The sequence below is a fragment of the Lolium rigidum genome, chromosome 2, assembly GCF_022539505.1.
Source record: "Lolium rigidum isolate FL_2022 chromosome 2, APGP_CSIRO_Lrig_0.1, whole genome shotgun sequence".
Lineage (NCBI taxonomy): Eukaryota > Viridiplantae > Streptophyta > Magnoliopsida > Poales > Poaceae > Lolium > Lolium rigidum.
This window is the reverse complement of record NC_061509.1, coordinates 78798533-78816852: the sequence shown is the minus strand read 5'-3', so window position 1 is coordinate 78816852 and position 18320 is coordinate 78798533. Positions and strand designations below refer to the sequence as shown.

At 41.8% G+C, this 18320-nt stretch overlaps 1 protein-coding gene and 2 non-coding genes across 4 annotated transcripts; all 3 read right to left on the bottom strand.

The window, feature by feature from the left end:
• Window positions 1-8035: 8035 nt before the first annotated feature.
• On the bottom strand, window positions 8036-8124 carry TRNAM-CAU. Its single transcript is given in 2 exon segments — window positions 8036-8071; window positions 8087-8124. It is a non-coding gene; the product is annotated as a tRNA-Met (tRNA).
• Window positions 8125-9316: 1192 nt separating this feature from the next.
• On the bottom strand, window positions 9317-15541 carry LOC124691996 (histone H3.2). 2 transcript variants are annotated; one of them, XM_047225295.1, is made up of 2 exons: window positions 15131-15541; window positions 9317-9353 (listed from the first exon to the last, which is right to left on the bottom strand). In XM_047225295.1, the coding sequence occupies exons 1-2, from the start codon at window positions 15538-15540 to the stop codon at window positions 9317-9319; spliced, it is 447 nt and encodes a 148-aa protein (XP_047081251.1). In that variant the 5' UTR covers window position 15541. The 2 variants fall into 2 exon arrangements, with proteins under 2 accessions (XP_047081251.1, XP_047081252.1); XM_047225296.1 differs by lacking the exon at window positions 9317-9353 and having other exon boundaries at window positions 14964-15541.
• On the bottom strand, window positions 10871-10959 carry TRNAM-CAU. Its single transcript is given in 2 exon segments — window positions 10871-10906; window positions 10922-10959. It is a non-coding gene; the product is annotated as a tRNA-Met (tRNA).
• Window positions 15542-18320: the final 2779 nt, after the last annotated feature.

Genomic DNA, 18320 nt, shown 5'->3' with positions numbered 1-18320 from the left:
TCTTACATGTTTACCTATTGCACTTGTTATATTACTTTGTGTTTTGCTTCTAAGATAGAAAGAATAGGTAGACTGACTCAACATAAAAGTAGAAGAATGGCCCTTCGACGAGGGAAGCATCGATTGCTATATTTGTGCTAGAGCTTTTATTTTGAAAACATAAAGAGAGCATAAAAATAAAGTTTTGAGAGGTGTTTGTTGTTGTCAACGAAATGGTAGCGGGTACTCTAACCCCCTTGCCAGACAAACCTTCAAAGAGCGGCTCCCATTTTATTTTATTTTTGGGTGGCACTCCTTCCAACCTTTCTTTCACAAACCATGGCTAACCGAATCCTCGGGTGCCTGCCAACAATCTCATACCATGAAGGAGTGCCCTTTTATTTTAGTTTTATTATGATGACACTCCTCCCCACCTTTGCTTTCTCAAGCCATGGCTAACCGAATCCTTCGAGTGCCGTCCAACAATCACATACCATGGAGGAGTGTCTATTTTTGTTAATTAATTTGGGACTGAGAATCCCATTGCCAGCTCTTTTGCAAAGTTATTGGATAAGCGGATGAAGCCACTAGTCCATTGGTGAAAGTTGCCCAACAAGATTGAAAGATAAACACCACATACTTCCTCATGAGCTATAAAACATTGACACAAATCAGAGGTGATAAATTTTGAATGGTTTAAAGGTAGCACTCAAGCAATTTACTTTGGAATGGCGGAGAAATACCATGTAGTGGGTAGGTATGGTGGACACAAATGGCATGAATATTGGCTGAAGTATTTGGATGCATGAGAAGTATTCCCTCTCGATACAAGGTTTAGGCTAGCAAGGTTATTTGAAGCAAACTCAAGTATTAAATGGTGCAGCAAGACTCACATATAAACATATTGTAAGCATTATAAGACTTTACATCGTCTCCTTGTTGTTCAAACACCTCAACCAGAAAATATCTAGACTTAGAGAGACCAATCATGAAACTAAATTTTAACATGCTCTATGTAGTTATTCATTAATGGGTACAAAGTACATGATGCAAGAGCTTAAACAAGATCTATATGAGCACAACAATTGCCAAGTATCACATTATTCAAGACATTATACCAATTACTACATGTAGCATTTCCCGTTTCCAACCATATAACAATTAACGAGCAGTTTCAACCTTCGCCATGAAAATTAAAAGCTAAGAACACATGTGTTCATACGAACCAGCGGAGCGTGTCTCTCTCCCAAACAATCATTTATACAAACAAAAACAAAAACAAAAACATACAGACGCTCCAAGTAAAGTACATAAGATGTGACTGAATAAAAATATAGTTTCAAGAGAAGGAACCTGATAATTTGTCGATGAAGAAGGGGATGCCTTGGGCATCCCCAAGCTTAGATGCTTGAGTCTTCTTGAAATATGCAGGGATGAACCACGGGGCATCCCCAAGCTTAGACTTTTCACTCTTCTTGATCGTAGTATATCATCCTCCTCTCTTGACCCTTGAAAACTTCCTCCACACCAAACTTCAAGCAAACTCATTAGAGGGTTAGTGCATAATCAAAATTCGCATGTTCAGAGGTGACACAATCATTCTTAACACTTCTGGACATTGCACAAAACTTCTGAAAGTTAATGGAACAAAGAAACTCATTCAACTTAACAAAAGCGGCAATGCGAAATAAAAGGCAGAATCTGTCAAAAACAGAACAGTCCGTAAAGACGAACCTGAAAGGGGCACTAGACTTGCTCAAATGGAAAAACTCAAAACTAATGAAAGTTGCGTACATATCGGAGGATCACGCTCGTAATTTTTCAGATTTTTTCGAATTTTTTACAGAGACTTATGCCAGAATTCGTGACAGACAGCAATGTTGTTTCTGCGCAGCGATCCCAAATATAACATCAACTTTAACATAGAAACTTTACTTGGCACAAAAACATGATAAGGAGAGGTTGCTACAGTAGTAAACAACTTCCAAGACTCAACAAAACAAAAATTGCTGTAGTAAAATAAACACATGGGTTATCTCCCAAGAAGTTCTTTCTTTATAGCCATTAAGATGGGCTCAGCGGTTTTAGTGATGCACTCGCAAGAAATAAGAGTTGAGGCAAAAGAGAGCATTTAAGTCTAACACACTTCCTATGCAAAGGAGTCTTGTACACAAATGAATTCATGAAGAACAAAGTGACAAGCATAAGAGAATAAAACACGAGTAACTTCAAGATTCTCAACATAAAGAGGGGAAACTTAATATTATTAAGATGCCTATAACCATGTTTACCTCTCTCATAATAACTTTCAGTAGCATCATTGATGAAATCTACAATATAACCATCACTTAAAACATTTTTATCATGGTTCATATGCATAAGGATATCATTATTTTTGACATAAGAAAAACTCTTCTTATTATTAGTAATTGGAGCAGGATCATTGTTGAGAATTTGAACATGGTAAACAAGTTGCATAACAAGTTTTCTTTTTCTTTCTTATTTTCTGTTTTACAATTCTGTTTTGAATTCAAATTTGAATTCCTTTCTATTTTGTAGGTCTTGCTTATTTGAATCATACAAGGATTAGTCCAAGATATTGCAAATACTTTAGTGGTGTATTAGAATGTTAATATGGGTATTATAACATTGGTTTAGTTATTATTATTGGAACTTGAATTTAAATACCCATATGGACATGAATTTGAATATTATCTTTGTAAATATTCAAATTGTTTCCAAATGATAATTTTTCTTACTTAGTGATATATAGAGTTTTACTGGGTATTACTTAGCAAGAAACAATTTCAAAGTAATATTTACTTATGAATTTCTATTAAGAAGTGATTTAATGACATGATTTCATGTGTTAAATTATTTCTAAGGACTTGATCTCATAATTGAGAATTCTGGTTACTTGCATATGGTTTTATGTGAATACTTATTTGTTAAAGTCTTGTAGGTATTATTATAATCATATTTCAAGGTTGGTACTAGTATCATATCTTAATAACACCTTGAAATACCTAAGGTAGATACTACTCTCATCATGGGTTGGTCTTAATTATAAAGGTAAGTGGTGGTTCACCACACATGGTTTGAATTCTCAAATATGGCTTAGGTTTTACTTGTGATCACCCAAGTGATGAACAAACTAGGATTGAGATATGGTTTAGGGTTTGACTTGTGATTATCAAATAATTCACAAGTTAGTTGGAAATATGGGCATAGGTTCTATATGTTACTTAACACCATATTACTCTGGCTAGGGTTGCTTTTCCTCACCACACATAGGATGATTCAATCCAAGATCATTTGGATTGATATAGGGGCTGAACCCTACAAGGTTTGTTTCTATTCAGTTGTTTCTCCAATTAATATATTGGAAATGGTTTTAGGGTTTTAGTCTCCCCTATGATTTTATGTGCTAGACTATACTTGTTTAACCCTCTAAGGTTTAACTGGTATTCATATCTCTCCAAGATTTGATCATGGATTAGACATGATCAACTTGTTCTTAAGGTCTCTACCTCAAATTCTTAGGGTTTAAGATCATCACTCAATTTATAATGATCAAGGTTTGGATTCCTAGGGTATCTCTCATTAAAGGGGTTTCTCACTTCCATGGTCAAGCATTGTCTTGATCAACTAGGGTGTAGCACTTATATTTTACTTTCCATGATGGGCTTGCTATGGTTGCCTCATTAGTTTATATCCCAGGATAATGCCTGAGATATTCACTTAGAGTTCTCTCACTGAATGATGATTTGATCATCAAGATATATGGAATAGTTTTGTCTCACAAATTTAAGTGTTGCCTCAACTATCTTGAGTGTAAAACCATAGCTTGAGCTCTCTCTCTCTCTCATAGGAATAGTTTATTCTAGGGTATGGTATACTCCTAATACTCTAGTTCAATGGTTGTCCTTTATTCTTAAATAGGTAAAGCTAGGATTAGTATGATTGGTCTCTCTCATTTGGAAAGGTCTTTTAATACTACCTAAGGTTAGGCTCCATAGAGGTTGATGTGATCATCAATATCTATGTTTAACATAAATGGTTATCTCTCTCTAGGGATTGTCTTGAATAATACCCTGGGGTTTCTCTTAAGGATGATAATTTGAATACATGGATGCATATCCAAGGTTTAGCTCAAAGTTTGTCATTGCTTCTCTACTAAATACATAGAACTCTCACCTCTCTAGGTTTGATGTATAATAATATGCAATAGAGAAGAATATATATATTCCTAGGGTTTATCTCCTTGTCTTGTTTCCAAGAGTAAAGTGGAATGGATACCATGAGGTTCATGGTAGGACCAAGGATTAGTTTAAGACATGGAAAAGATAAGTCAAGAATGGTTTCTCCATTTTATTGTTACTTGATTTGCAATTGAATAGGTGTTCATATGTTAGACAAGGATTACCATATTATAATCTTTTATAATATCAAGCAATTTATCATTGGGTAAAGTGTTGTTGTGTTGATCAATAGTTCCATTTGATCTAACCCCTTAGATCAAATCATCTCTACCCAAAACAAGGTTTTAACAAAGTCACATTGAGGTTTATAGCGCTTGACTTGATGAGCTACTTCAATTCCACCAAGGTCAAGTGAAACTTCGATTCATCGTGACTGTTTTACTTTAAAGCGCGAAAATTCCCCAGATTTTCTATGCATGAATGCAATGCACACATCTGTTTCCTCTATTTTTGTAACCCCAAATCCTGGGACATTACAGGATTCCTCGTCGTCCGTGTAGTCGCCCAAGTCGAACCGCGGCGCCGGGGACGGCCGCTCGAACTCGACGACTCGCTGAAGCTTAGGCGGCGCGGCGGCGGATCGCTGGAGCGCGACGTTGAGCCGCATGATCTCGGCGGCAGATCCCCATTGTACCGTGATTCGCGCCGCTCGAATGCCGCCGAAGGCTTGCGGCCTTGTCGAAGGTAGCAGTAGGAGATGCGAATGCGCACGGAGTTGGAGACCCGACGTTGCCGCTCGAACTCCTCGGCGGAAGATAGGGCGCGGGCACGGGGGAAGGGAATCTGGCGATACCCACTCTCCCTCCGCCGCGGCCTCCTCGACCTCCGCCGAACACCATGGCTGTCCCGTGTGGTGGATCTGCTCGATTGCTCGCTGGAGGTTGGTCTCGAGGCAGTGGATTCCTCATCGGCGGGGAGTGGAAGCGGCGGCGACGCGGATAGGGATTGACCCGCATCGAGGTCTCCAACCGGGATATATAGCGGCTGAGAGACGTTTTGAGCTGCGGCCCGAAAAACTTATCCAGGCCAGACCACCGATGTGGTTTATGGCCTGGCCGAAAAAACGGCGAAAACCCGCATATCAGCCCAAACTACTATATTCGGTGTCCGCTAGAATTGCTCTAAGAATCTGTAATGGCGCATATGGTGAAGGAAGTCCAATTCAAAGATCACGTGGCCATCTATCTGAAAAAAATAGCATTTGTTGTATCTTCCAATCGAGTAGATACATGTAAACAGATTACTATGCTCCACATGTTGTAGAGACGACTATGAAAGAAGTGTAGGTACGGTATATGCCATGCATAAGATAATTATTATTATCATTAAAAACCTTGTCATTTCTATATAGTCAAAGCAACCAAATAACATAAATCGTTTTCACCCTAATAAGTAATTAAATCTAGTTTTCACACCATTGAGCCAACTATCGAAAATATTTGCAATGCTACGTAATGGGTATAAGGTAGAACCTATCTCGATGACTAGCCATATAGATCTAGCAAATTTGTATCGGAATAGTAAGTGCTTTATAGTATCATCTTGATGAAAAGCATGTTTTATTTCCCTATCAATTCCACTTTGGGTGAGAATTATCCCGCAACAAAGATACCACGCAAAAAAACTTTGTTTTAAGCCGGATCTTCATTTTCCAAATTTTCTTAATGCTATCAAACTGACACCTCGGGTTGAATTAAAGTTTTGTACAAAGAATCTACTGAGAATTTACCACTCTCAAGGAGATTCCACCGAAATACATCAGAGTGCTACGTCAAATGGACAACATCCAAATGTTGAAGCAAAGCATTCCAAAATGCTTGCCTAGGGCTAGTCAGATCTCTTCTAAATGACACATTTAGTGGATAAGTTTCTAACACCGCAACGAGTGTGTCGCTTTTGCATCGCATAATATTGTATAAGGCTAGATATTGTTCTCAGAGTGTGGCAGTACCTAGCCATTTATCTTCCGAGAACCTAATTTCAGATTCATCCCTGATGGAGAAGACACGTATGGAAAGAAGAATTTATTCGTCACCATTGATGGAGAAAGACCCGTATGGAAAGAAGAATTTATTCATCACCATAAGACTAGCCCAGAAGTGTGAATCACCCGGGTTCCAATAAACCTAGGACACCTCACCAGAGTCAACGTATTTTCACTTGAGGAGGATTTGACATACCCCATCTTCAGAAACAGCTTGAAGAGCCATTTCCCAAGGGGAGCTCTGTTTTTTTACCTCAAGGTCATGAATCCTTAGCCTGCACTGGTCCTTAGGCCGGCAAACCATATTCCACTTAGCAAATCGATTTTTTTTCACTATCTCCTTGCCAAAATAATCTTCATCGGAAGTAATCTAATCATTTTAAGACCCCTTTCGAAGTTGGAAGAATGATATCATATGCAGTACCATGTTGATTAATATTGAATTAATGAGAACGAATTCTCCTTTAATAAAACAGATGACCCAAATACCGAATAGGGAACTGGCCGTGTCCGTAGGGCCACTCTTAGACTTAGTTTGTTCACTTGAGCGTGGTGCTTAGGTAGATGAACCTACCCTACGAGACTAATGATTCCATCACTTGTGAGCCAATCCTTCGCGCCTCAAAAAGAAAAGAAAAATTATAAAACTACAAAAGCACAAAAATATTTGTTTTCCCTTCTAGTTTTGTTTCCACCAGATTCATGAGGAAGGATACCACCGAACCACAACAAGTAATAGTCAATGAAACAAAGGTCCATGTGCATTGAAGGAGAGATATGTGTGCCTCACAACCCCGCAAGTATGGTGGAGCGCGACGGCGCGTCCCGGGCGGGGTCGCGAGGGTCGGGAGAAATCCCTGTCGGCTTGGCTGCCACCGACGCGGTGACGCCCGAGGGCGCCACCCTACCTTCCTGAAGGGCGTTGGGTGAAGCCTTCCTCCCCCGCTCCTGCGCGTACCGGGGGAAACCCTAGGATCCGCCCGGGCAGCAGCGTCGTCATCGTCGCATCCTTCCTGGAGGTGCTGCTTGGTACGCGGCGTTCCAGAGTGCTAGGAGCGTGGTGGAAATTTCCGGAGGGCGCAACGGCTGCGAGACATCTCCGTTTTTCGTTGATCCGACCATGTCGACATTTTTTCTCTTTTCTTTCTTTTATGTTTTCTCTTGGGCGTGCTTGTGTTGATGCCCCAGCAAGTTGTATCGGGTTGTTGCTATATTAATACGGGCGAAAGCCTATTTTGAGGAGGTATACAAGCCAGGTCCTCCGTTCAATTAAAAAAAAAATCCCGACCATTCAGTTACACTCCAAGAGCTATGTCACTTGAGTTTGGAGCACAAAGCAGAGCACCAATAGTGAATAGCACGCGGCGTCAAGGCTCATGTTCCTTCTGGTGTGCCTCTCCACGGTCACTACTTATGGGACGGCAGCTAAAAACAGAAGTTGACAACTAATGTGGTGCTGTCACAGATAAATATAGTCATGCAATTATATTGGACTGCATCGTGAGTAATTGACGGTGAAGTACTAACACACTGTGGAAACCGAGAAGATGCCGAGTGACCACTAAATGAGTTGAAACACGAAGGCAGAGGCACACAGCACAAGTATACTCTTCGAAGAAATTTAATTCGACCAAGCCTTGCATTAGAGAGTCAAAGACTGAAACCATGAAGCAGTTTGGAGAATTCATTGAGGGAAAAAAGAAAAGGGTGACCAAGTTCAGACATGCTCACTTCACCTGATGATTCAGGTGGAGATGTGACGACCCAAGTTGTCACAGAGCGTTTCATCACTACAGGATCAGATATTGTTTGGGGTGAGAGAGGCTCGAACTCTCGACCTCAGGATCACTCACGTCATAGCTATGAGACCTACGCGCTAGCCAACTGCGCCACCACCCCGTTGTGGTGACAAAACGAAGCGACACTTATTGTACAGAACAGCATCGATCCATTCAAGTATGCCAGAAAAATACATATAATGTGCCTCTGTGACTGTTAAGATTTTCCAAATCTATGAAAATGGTATTTGTTTCTTCCCATTCAGTTCAACAGCCCTGAACAGCTGGAGGAGAGATTTAACGCAACTATAGAAATAAGATAATTGGGTGTGGGATCTGATAGGAAGGCAGAAGAAAGAATATGGAGCGTGATGCTGCTGATCGTCAAGGATAGAGTAGACGATGAAGAAAATGAGGCCGAACACAACAGCAGGATCCACCCCCCAGCAGGCAGCGTCGACAAATTCGGCAGAGTCAAGCAAACGCAACCAGGCCAATCACAGTGTCGACAATCTTGTGTTTCTCAAAGAAAGCCATGCAAAGTTCAGCTAGTATTCCTTTACAGTACATACTAAAATCGCTATGTGATATTGCGCTGTTACTCACAGCTCCACGCCTTGAAAGCAGCACAAGTTATTCTTTACTCAAAATACCTCATCTGTGATTCCACATTGGCAGCTTGTATTTCCTTGATATCAGACTACCGAAGGAGATCAGTCTGCAGCATATGATTGCACAGCAGCAACAACGGTAGCGGGCATACGGATCGAACACTCGTCATTCAGAAACAAGAATTAAGGTTTCCAGTGGCCATGTGTTGGTCATTGTGTCTGACCACACCTGAAAATATGATCACTACCATTACCTAAAAATATGGTAACTATGTAGTACTAAACTTTCGGGCAATCCATTGATAGGACCAATCGTGTATACAAGAAAACTCAGGTTCTACAAACCTCTTTTTCCCAAACTAATCCAAATTTGCATTGCTGGATGAATATCTTTGAAATCTTCCCTTCAACGAAGAGAGTAGATAATCTGGTTCGTTGAACTTAAACATTATCACCGTTGATTTTTAATTAAATAATTGTAAATGAACTTAATCAAATTCAAGTAAAAGTTAAACTGAATTCAACTTTGGTATCTGGCGGCTGAAGCATCTGACACTAAGGTTTTACACTAGAGTTCACCACTGCACATGTTACTTGTCCATCTGGATCTGAGCAATGCCCAGGAGTAATGCCATGGGAAATCTCCTCAAAACTCCTATCAACAAACCCACTGTAGAACAGATCTTCTATGCTATGCAGTCCTCAGCATTCTGTCATTACAAAAATATTTAGTCCAATACAGCTATGAGTCTATGAGCCAAGCATTTGAAATTTGTTACTGAGGCTACAAAATGATTTGTTTGTGAGAACAGCCAAATGAGAAGTAAAGCTAAGCAATAATTATTTAGCAATCCATTAGGAAAACTCAGATCTGACAGGAAATGCAGGAAATTAAGTTTGTCAAGATGGAATTATCAACAAACACTTGATCATCAATTTGATTAAGTAATACCCAGTCAAAATAAGATAATTATATAGATAATTATTTTAATCCAGTACAGGGGAAAAACATTCATAATCTTGTAATCTTTTTTCATTTTCAAGTTGGACTGTATGAGTTGACAAGCAAACATGGTACAGAAGCTTAGTTCGCCGAAGGACAGAAAAAGTAAAAAACCATGCCGTGGTGATTCAGCAAAAAAAAAAGTGACCAAGTTCAGACATGCTCAACTTCACCTGATCATCAATTTGATTAAGTAATACCCAGTCAAAATAAGATAATTATATAGATAATTATTTTAATCCAGTACAGGGGAAAAACATTCATAATCTTGTAATCTTTTTTCATTTTCAAGTTGGACTGTATGAGTTGACAAGCAAACATGGTACAGAAGCTTAGTTCGCCGAAGGACAGAAAAAGTAAAAAACCATGCCGTGGTGATTCAGCAAAAAAAAAGTGACCAAGTTCAGACATGCTCAACTTCACCTGATCATCAATTTGATTAAGTAATACCCAGTCAAAATAAGATAATTATATAGATAATTATTTTAATCCAGTACGGGGAAAAACATTCATAATCTTGTAATCTTTTTTCATTTTCAAGTTGGACTGTATGAGTTGACAAGCAAACATGGTACAGAAGCTTAGTTCGCCGAAGGACAGAAAAAGTAAAAAACCATGCCGTGGTGATTCGGCAAAAAAAAAGTGACCAAGTTCAGACATGCTCAACTTCACCTGATCATCAATTTGATTAAGTAATACCCAGTCAAAATAAGATAATTATATAGATAATTATTTTAATCCAGTACAGGGGAAAAACATTCATAATCTTGTAATCTTTTTTCATTTTCAAGTTGGACTGTATGAGTTGACAAGCAAACATGGTACAGAAGCTTAGTTCGCCGAAGGACAGAAAAAGTAAAAAACCATGCCGTGGTGATTCAGCAAAAAAAAAAGTGACCAAGTTCAGACATGCTCAACTTCACCTCAACTTCACCTGATCATCAATTTGATTAAGTAATACCCAGTCAAAATAAGATAATTATATAGATAATTATTTTAATCCAGTACAGGGGAAAAACATTCATAATCTTGTAATCTTTTTTCATTTTCAAGTTGGACTGTATGAGTTGACAAGCAAACATGGTACAGAAGCTTAGTTCGCCGAAGGACAGAAAAAGTAAAAAACCATGCCGTGGTGATTCAGCAAAAAAAAAGTGACCAAGTTCAGACATGCTCAACTTCACCTGATGGGAGGAGATGTGATGACCCAAGTTATCACAGAGCGTTTCATCACTACACGATCACATATGTTTTGGGGTGAGAGAGGCTCGAACTCTCGACCTCAGGATCACTCACGTTATAGCTATGAGACCTACGCGCTAGCCAACTGCGCCACCACCCCGTTGTGCTATGAAAACGAAACAATTCTTCTTGTTCAAAGCAGCAGCGATCCATACAAGTACGCCAATTCATTGAGTGTACCTCTGCTGTGACTGTTAAGCTTTTCCAAATCTGTGAAGATGGTATTTGTTTCTTCCCATTCAGTTAAACAGAACGCCCTGAGCAGCTGGATGGGAGATTTAACACAACTACAGAAAAAGGTAATTAGGTGTGCTGCTTTCGGATCTTAATTACCACTGAAGTTGCTGCATACTGGCATCACAAGCCATAACAACTGCAACACTTCAACACAGACATAGTTAACTGGTGCCATTTCAGTTGCACTTCGGTAATTCAGAAACACTAATCACTAACTCAACGTCCATACATACATGATAGATTGATGGTAATTATGCAAACATTTCACGGATCAGGCAGGCAGAAGAAGAGGAATATGGAGTGTGATACCGCTGGAATCACCATTGTCCTCAAGGATAGATTAGACGATGTAGAAGATGAGGCCGAACGCAACAGCAGGATCCACCCCCAGCAGGTTGTTGCTCAGCCCCGTGCTGTCGAGCCGCTTACCTAGAACCCACGGCGGTTATCCCCATCGCTGATCTGTACTCTGGGGAGATGCAGCAAGTAACAGCAGGAGAGGCAGCCAACTGAAGTGTGGAAGCCAATAGTTTGGGTATATATCAAGGCACCGTAATTAAACATTGGTCCCATAGAAAGTGGCGGAGCCACGTTCAAGCAGTGTAGTCAATTGACTACACTGTTTTTTGGCAGCACAGGCTATACGCATGCAAGAAATACTGAAAAATGTGTACAAATACATGTATTTGACTACACAGTTTCAAACTGACTACACATGGTTGCTGTGCTGGCTCCGCCTAGGCACTTGCCACCTTTGAGGTAACAGATCTCTGTTGAGAAATTCGGCAGAGCAAGCAAGTGCAACTAGGCTAATCACAGCTAACTGGATTCAATCAAAGAACTCCAACAAAGTAGACTCTTGGAGGAAGCAAAAATCTTGTGTTTCTCAAAGAAAGCCACGCCAGGTTTAGCTAGTATTCCTTTACACAAAATCGCTATGTGATATTACGCTCCTACACACAGCTGCACACTTTGAAAGCAACATGTTATTCTTTACTCTACATACCTCATTTGTGATTCCACATTGGCAGCTTGTATTTCCCGGAGATCAGTCTGTAGCATATGATGGAATAACTGCTACAACAGTGGTGGCTATTAACGGTATCCTCTGAAACCCGAGAACTTCGCCATAAATCTTCCATTTCTTCAGGTTTGTATGGCAGCAGGCATGGGGATCGAAGTACCGAACACTCCTGGTTCATTCCATTGAGAAAGTGGTTAGCCAGGCTTTTCTCCTTCACAAAAGATGATAAGATTACAGTAAGAGATATGGTTCTGTCTAAGGATAGAATTATGGAGTTTCATCTCCCTCTGTCAGGCAGAGGGTATGATGAGTTATTGCTTCTAAATTCCTGGTTGGAGAATGTAACTATTTTGCATGAAAGGAATGATGAGTGGAAGTGTTCCTGGGGCCCCTATACAACAGCTTCACTCCATGAATCTGTGGTGGTCTGTCCAGTGTACAAATGGATATGGAAAAGCAGATGTATCATGAAGATTAAAATGTTTGCCTGGCTTATGTTAAGTGGCAGAGTGAATGCAAGAGATATGCTGCATAGGAGGCACTGGAAGGTCACTGAAGACACGCATTGTGTGCTATGTCTGGGGGTTCATGAAGATAATGATCATCTCTTCTTCTCTTTGCAATTTCAGTGTACAAATTTGGAATTATCTTCAGATTGAATGGAGTGCTGTTGGGGATTTGCAGCAGACTGCAGTATATGCAAGAAGACAGTTCAGCCAGCCATTTTTCACATAAATGGTCATGCCTCTTGTTCGAATATCTAGAAGATCAGGAATGGGTTCATTTTTTAGCATCGCAAACCTAGGTTTGTGGCCTGGAGCTGTAACTTTATCTATGATGTGTCTCTTCATGCACATAGAATGAAGCCTGTACATAGAGACAAGCTCCTGGCTTGGATAGATTGGCTAGTTTAAGTCTCTGGTTTGTATTTCTTACTCTTTACCTTTAGTCTCTTGTACAGCTTGTAAATAGTTGGTTTGGGTGTTTTAGTAAAAGAAAGGCTGTGGGGCTTTTGCCTCACATCACATAGTAGGGGAAAAAAAAACACTCCTGGTTCAGAAACAAGAATTAAGACTGATTGTTCCACTGGCTATGTGTTGGTCATTGTGTCTGACCACACCTGAAAATATGATCACTACCATTACATAAAAATATTGTAACTTTAAACTTACAGGCAATCCATTGATAGGACCAATGGTATATAGAAGAAAACTCATGTCCTACATACCTCTTTTTGCCCAACCTAATCCAAATTTGCATTGCTAGATGAATATCTTTGAAATCTTCCCTTCAAAGAAGAGAGTAGATAATCTGGTTTGTTGAAATTAGCTCTTAAACAAAATTACCGTTGGTTTTCAACTAAACAATTGTAAATAAACATAATCAAATTCAAGTAGAAGCTACCTCAACCTCAATTGTCGTATGTAGTCTGGCAGCTGGAGCATCAGCCAGTAAGGTTTTACACTAGAGTTCACCCCTGAAGATGTTGCTTGTCCATCTGGATCTGAGCAATGCCCAGGAGCAATGCCATGGGAAATTTGCCAAACTCCCATCAACAAGCTCGCTGTAGAACAGTATGCCCAGGAGCAATGCCACGGGAAATCTCCCCAAACTCCTATCAGCAAATTAACTGTAGAACAGATCTTCTATGCTATGTAGTCCTCAGCATTTTGTCATTACAAACAGATTCTATCCAATATGGCTATGACCTATGAGCCTATGAGACAAACATTTGAAAAAAAATAGTGAGGTTACAAGATGATTTGTTACTGAGGATAGCCAAATAAGAGCAAAGGAAACCAGTAATTATTTAGCAATCCATTAGGAAAACTGGGAGCTGGCAGGAAATGTAGGAAATTAAGTTTGACAAGTTGGAATTATCAACAAACACTTCATTATAAATTGATTAAGTACTACCCAGTAAAAAAAGATAAATATCTAAATGATTAGGTGACAAATTAGAAATAAGAAACAAGAATGATCTGATAAATACAGCAACCTGAATACCATTGTCTAATTTGAAGCCCATAGCAGCTTCAGGACTATGCAGATTGTGAGCATGGAACAGATTGAACCGAACCATATAAACGAAAAAAGTTTGGATTCCATGGCACGAAATATAATTCATATAAGAGACAGAGCGAAGACATCAGGCTGAAATCCAAGCAATATCCAAAACGTTTTCTGCTTCCTCCAAGAGTTGCTAAAACGTTTTTTGTTTCCCCTTATCTTACTTACAATGTGTGTCTGAATTAAAACAAGGGCATACTGAATGGTTCAATAAATACAGCAACATGAAATGGTTAAGGCAAGATGATAAGAACAAACCGTCTATTGGATTCAGGAGTATTCAACAAGTGGGCAGGGAACAGACTGAAGTGAACCAAATTTCAATAAGAAAAATGACAGCCAGGACATCAATAGGCTGTCATCCATGCAATTTTGAAAAGTTCATCAGCAGGGATCTAATGGGAGAGGTTAACAACACCCATTTGCTGAATAAGAGAAACAGTAGACAATTGTTCTAAGCAACATTTGGCCAACTTCTCATAGATGATGATAACAAGACGGTACCATCAGATACTGCCGCGTCAACAGGCTAGTACGATGCAGCAACAGGTTAAAGCAAGATCAAAACTCAAAAGAACACATGGTCTAACAGCACAGCACGGAACAGACTGAAGGGAACCATATTATAAAAGAAAAAACTCAGATTCCAGGGGAGCAAATATAGATCGGAATAAATGACAAAGCCAGATCATCATTATACAGATATCCGAGCAATTTCGAAACGGTCTTCAGCAGAGATCTAACCAGTGGTGTTAACACAACCATTTGCTGAATAAGAGAAACGGCAGACAATTGTTCTTAACAACATTTTGCAAACTTCTCATAGATGATGATGATGATAACAAGATGGTACCATCAGATACTACCACATCCAACAACAGGCTAACACGACGCAACTAACACAGCTCTAAACCACAAGTCGAGACGCTACAAAGCGGCCTAGGCCCTCTCGCCCCTGATGCGGCGTGCGAGCTGGATGTCCTTGGGCATGATGGTGACGCGCTTGGCGTGGATGGCGCAGAGGTTGGTGTCCTCGAAGAGGCCAACGAGGTAGGCCTCGGCGGCCTCCTGGAGCGCGGAGACGGCGGAGCTCTGGAAGCGGAGGTCGGTCTTGAAGTCCTGCGCGATCTCCCTGACGAGGCGCTGGAAGGGCAGCTTGCGGATGAGCAGCTCCGTGCTCTTCTGGTACTTGCGGATCTCGCGGAGCGCGACGGTGCCGGGGCGGAAGCGGTGGGGCTTCTTCACGCCGCCGGTGGCCGGCGCGGACTTGCGCGCCGCCTTGGTGGCCAGCTGCTTGCGCGGCGCCTTGCCGCCGGTGGACTTCCTCGCCGTCTGCTTCGTGCGGGCCATCGGGAAATTTGGAGTGGGGAGAGGAAGCTGAGGGCTGTTGGTGAGATTTGGGGATTGGAATGAGGATGAGGAAGATGGGAAGAGTGTGGGGGATTTTAAAGGAGAGGAGGAGCGGCCCGGTGGGCGCGAGTCTGCCAAAAAATTGTATTTTTTGGCGCTTTGCTTTTGGCAGGCGAGTTTGGGGCGTTCGATTCGAGAGGTGTGGACGGTGAGGATTCGGTTTCAAGTGAGTCACGCGGATCGTGGAGAGCGATCCGTGGCGCTGGGTTTCTGCGTTCTGAGTGGCTGCTTGCAGCTGCGTGTAACCATGCCAGTCCGGCAGTCCAGGATCTTCTCTTGGTAGGGTTCGAGCTTGCAGAAAAATAGATAACGACTGACCTCCACGACTTGAGCACCTGGCGTCTAGGCCCCCTCAAGGCCTCAAGTCTCAACAAAGAAAAGCTTGTACTACTTTGTAATTCAGATACTCCTATATATATTGGAAATATAAGTACTTTACAAAAGAAAAAGAAAAAGAAAAACATCATGGACAACCAAACACGCCCAAATCTTAGTATTGGAAATATGAGTAATTTATCATGAGATTTAATCCAAGCAATCAGTGGATAAAACATGGTCGTAACACCAAAAGATTAAACTAGCATGCGAACTAGTAGAGCGGATGAACATAGCATATATATGTTGAATGCCATAGCAAGAAACTCAAGCAAAATCTCAAATAGAAAGAGGGGGAACACGTACGCTGCAGAGGGGGGGGGGGGGCGTTCACGTTGTCGGTGTTGTATCCCATCTCACCAAAGAGGTTGTCGATGTCATGAAAAGAATTCATCTTTGGGAATTTAATCGGCGACATCCATTATGTTGTCGCCATTCTCCCGTACAGGATAACGAGAGGCGGGGTTCCAGAGGCCTACTTTCCCGTCCAACAGAGCAAGTCGAGGAACATGATGGGGAAGACTCGAGCAGTTACGCGGTGCTCTAGAACCAAGTGGCATGCGCATAGGCGGTGTTGTGGCGCGTCTCTCTAGAGAGGAGCGGGCTCTTTTTCATAGGCACGATGAAGTGGTGGGATATGAAACTAAACGTTGAGGCATAGCTGAACGGCCAAATGTGTGTATTCCTGAACAACTAGTACACAAGGCGTAGGGTGCTCCCTCGACTCATCTCAATCCATGGAACAAAGTGCGACATGATGAGGCGAGGAAGGAGGAGAAGGAGGAGCGTGTGTGTAGGTACGCACATATATAGATGGTTTTAGGTCAATACGAGTTTTGGGGCGTGAATAACGAGGAGGAATAAGCATGGGCCCCCATGGCGCAGCCTAGGGCGGTGGTCGTACCATGGCCCCTCTTGGCTTAGGTTGTTGATGGCCGCGTCAAGGTTAGTGATGTGTTGCTTTTCCCCCTCGGTCTTGAGCTTTTCATGTAGCTACTAGAAAAACATCTCTAGGCAATCACCTTTCCTATGGAACACTAGAATAGTGGTGCACCACGGGTATATACACGTGGCGCACCGAGAAGTGGTGCGTCACGCAGGACAAATACTCATGGCGCACGCGAAAAACTAGTGCGTATTTCACTTACTTTGTCCTCCACACTAGCTACCTCAAATCTACCTCGAGATCTTCCATGGATACTCAAAGGTTACCTATGCGTGAGTTTTTCACGGGCAAATAGCTCATCTGCGACATCTTTCCTCGTTGTTGGAAAGAAAACGACGTTGTTCGTAGGAATAGCCCCCATGTGATACTCGTGACGACGCAAATAGCTAGCATGTGACACTTCTCTTAAACAACAGTAGACACCTTATCAACTCAAATCACATGGGCTGAGCGGGACCCACAACTTATCCACATCAGCATAGGACACCTCCGAGCGCGGGACCTACCTCTTGTCCACCTCACCGCGGGACCCACAGCTTATCCACCTCACTGCATGGGACCCACAACTCTCAACTGGTACAAAATAGAGCCGCCTCGCCCCCGCGCCGCAGCAATCTGTTGGGGGGATGACCCCCGGTATGCCAAAGGCATGCCGAACCGGATGGTCTTATCCATCGAGATACCGGTTTAATATTTGCACCGGAACTCAAAGATAGGAATTTGGCTAAGTAAGCTAAGCCGGTATCCCCAAGAGGGGTATACCGGAACCGGGAAGGAAAGATACCGGAGCACCGGAAGGAAGAGCATGTCGGCTGGCTGGTCAAAGATTCCGTCAGGAGCTAAAAGACAAGGATGAGCTAAGCAAAGTAGCTTTAAACGAAGGCCTGAAGACAAAGAAGAGGATGACGGCCAAAGAAGCCGGAGGACGTCAGCCTCCCTGTTTAAAGAAGACCCCGGTGTCATCTATGATTAAAGTAGCTTTATAAAGTATCTTTGTAAAGTAGTTTGTCTAGTCAAAGATCCCATTAGGGTTTCTTGTCTCGTAAGCCACCCTCTCCCCTATATAAGGAGAGGGGCAGCCTCTTTTATACGCGCGGAGTAAAAGAGAAGATAGAGAGAGAACCTTGTAAGCTTGAACTCCGTAACTCGTGGAGATCAATGAAAATGGTGATCTAGAGCGAGTTCTTCCTTGTGTCTTTCTTCTTCAACCTCCGGCCTTTGCCAAGTTCTTGAGGAAACCATCCGGAAGTTCGTCCCATCCGGTCACAAACCCTCCCCGAATCCTCTAGCGTCCATTCGGCCCCAAGATAAGCCATCCTATGGCATCCGTTTGTTCCCCACGACGACGCTTGGCGCCCACCGTGGGGCATGAAGTGGCGCTTGCTGGAGTTCATATTCG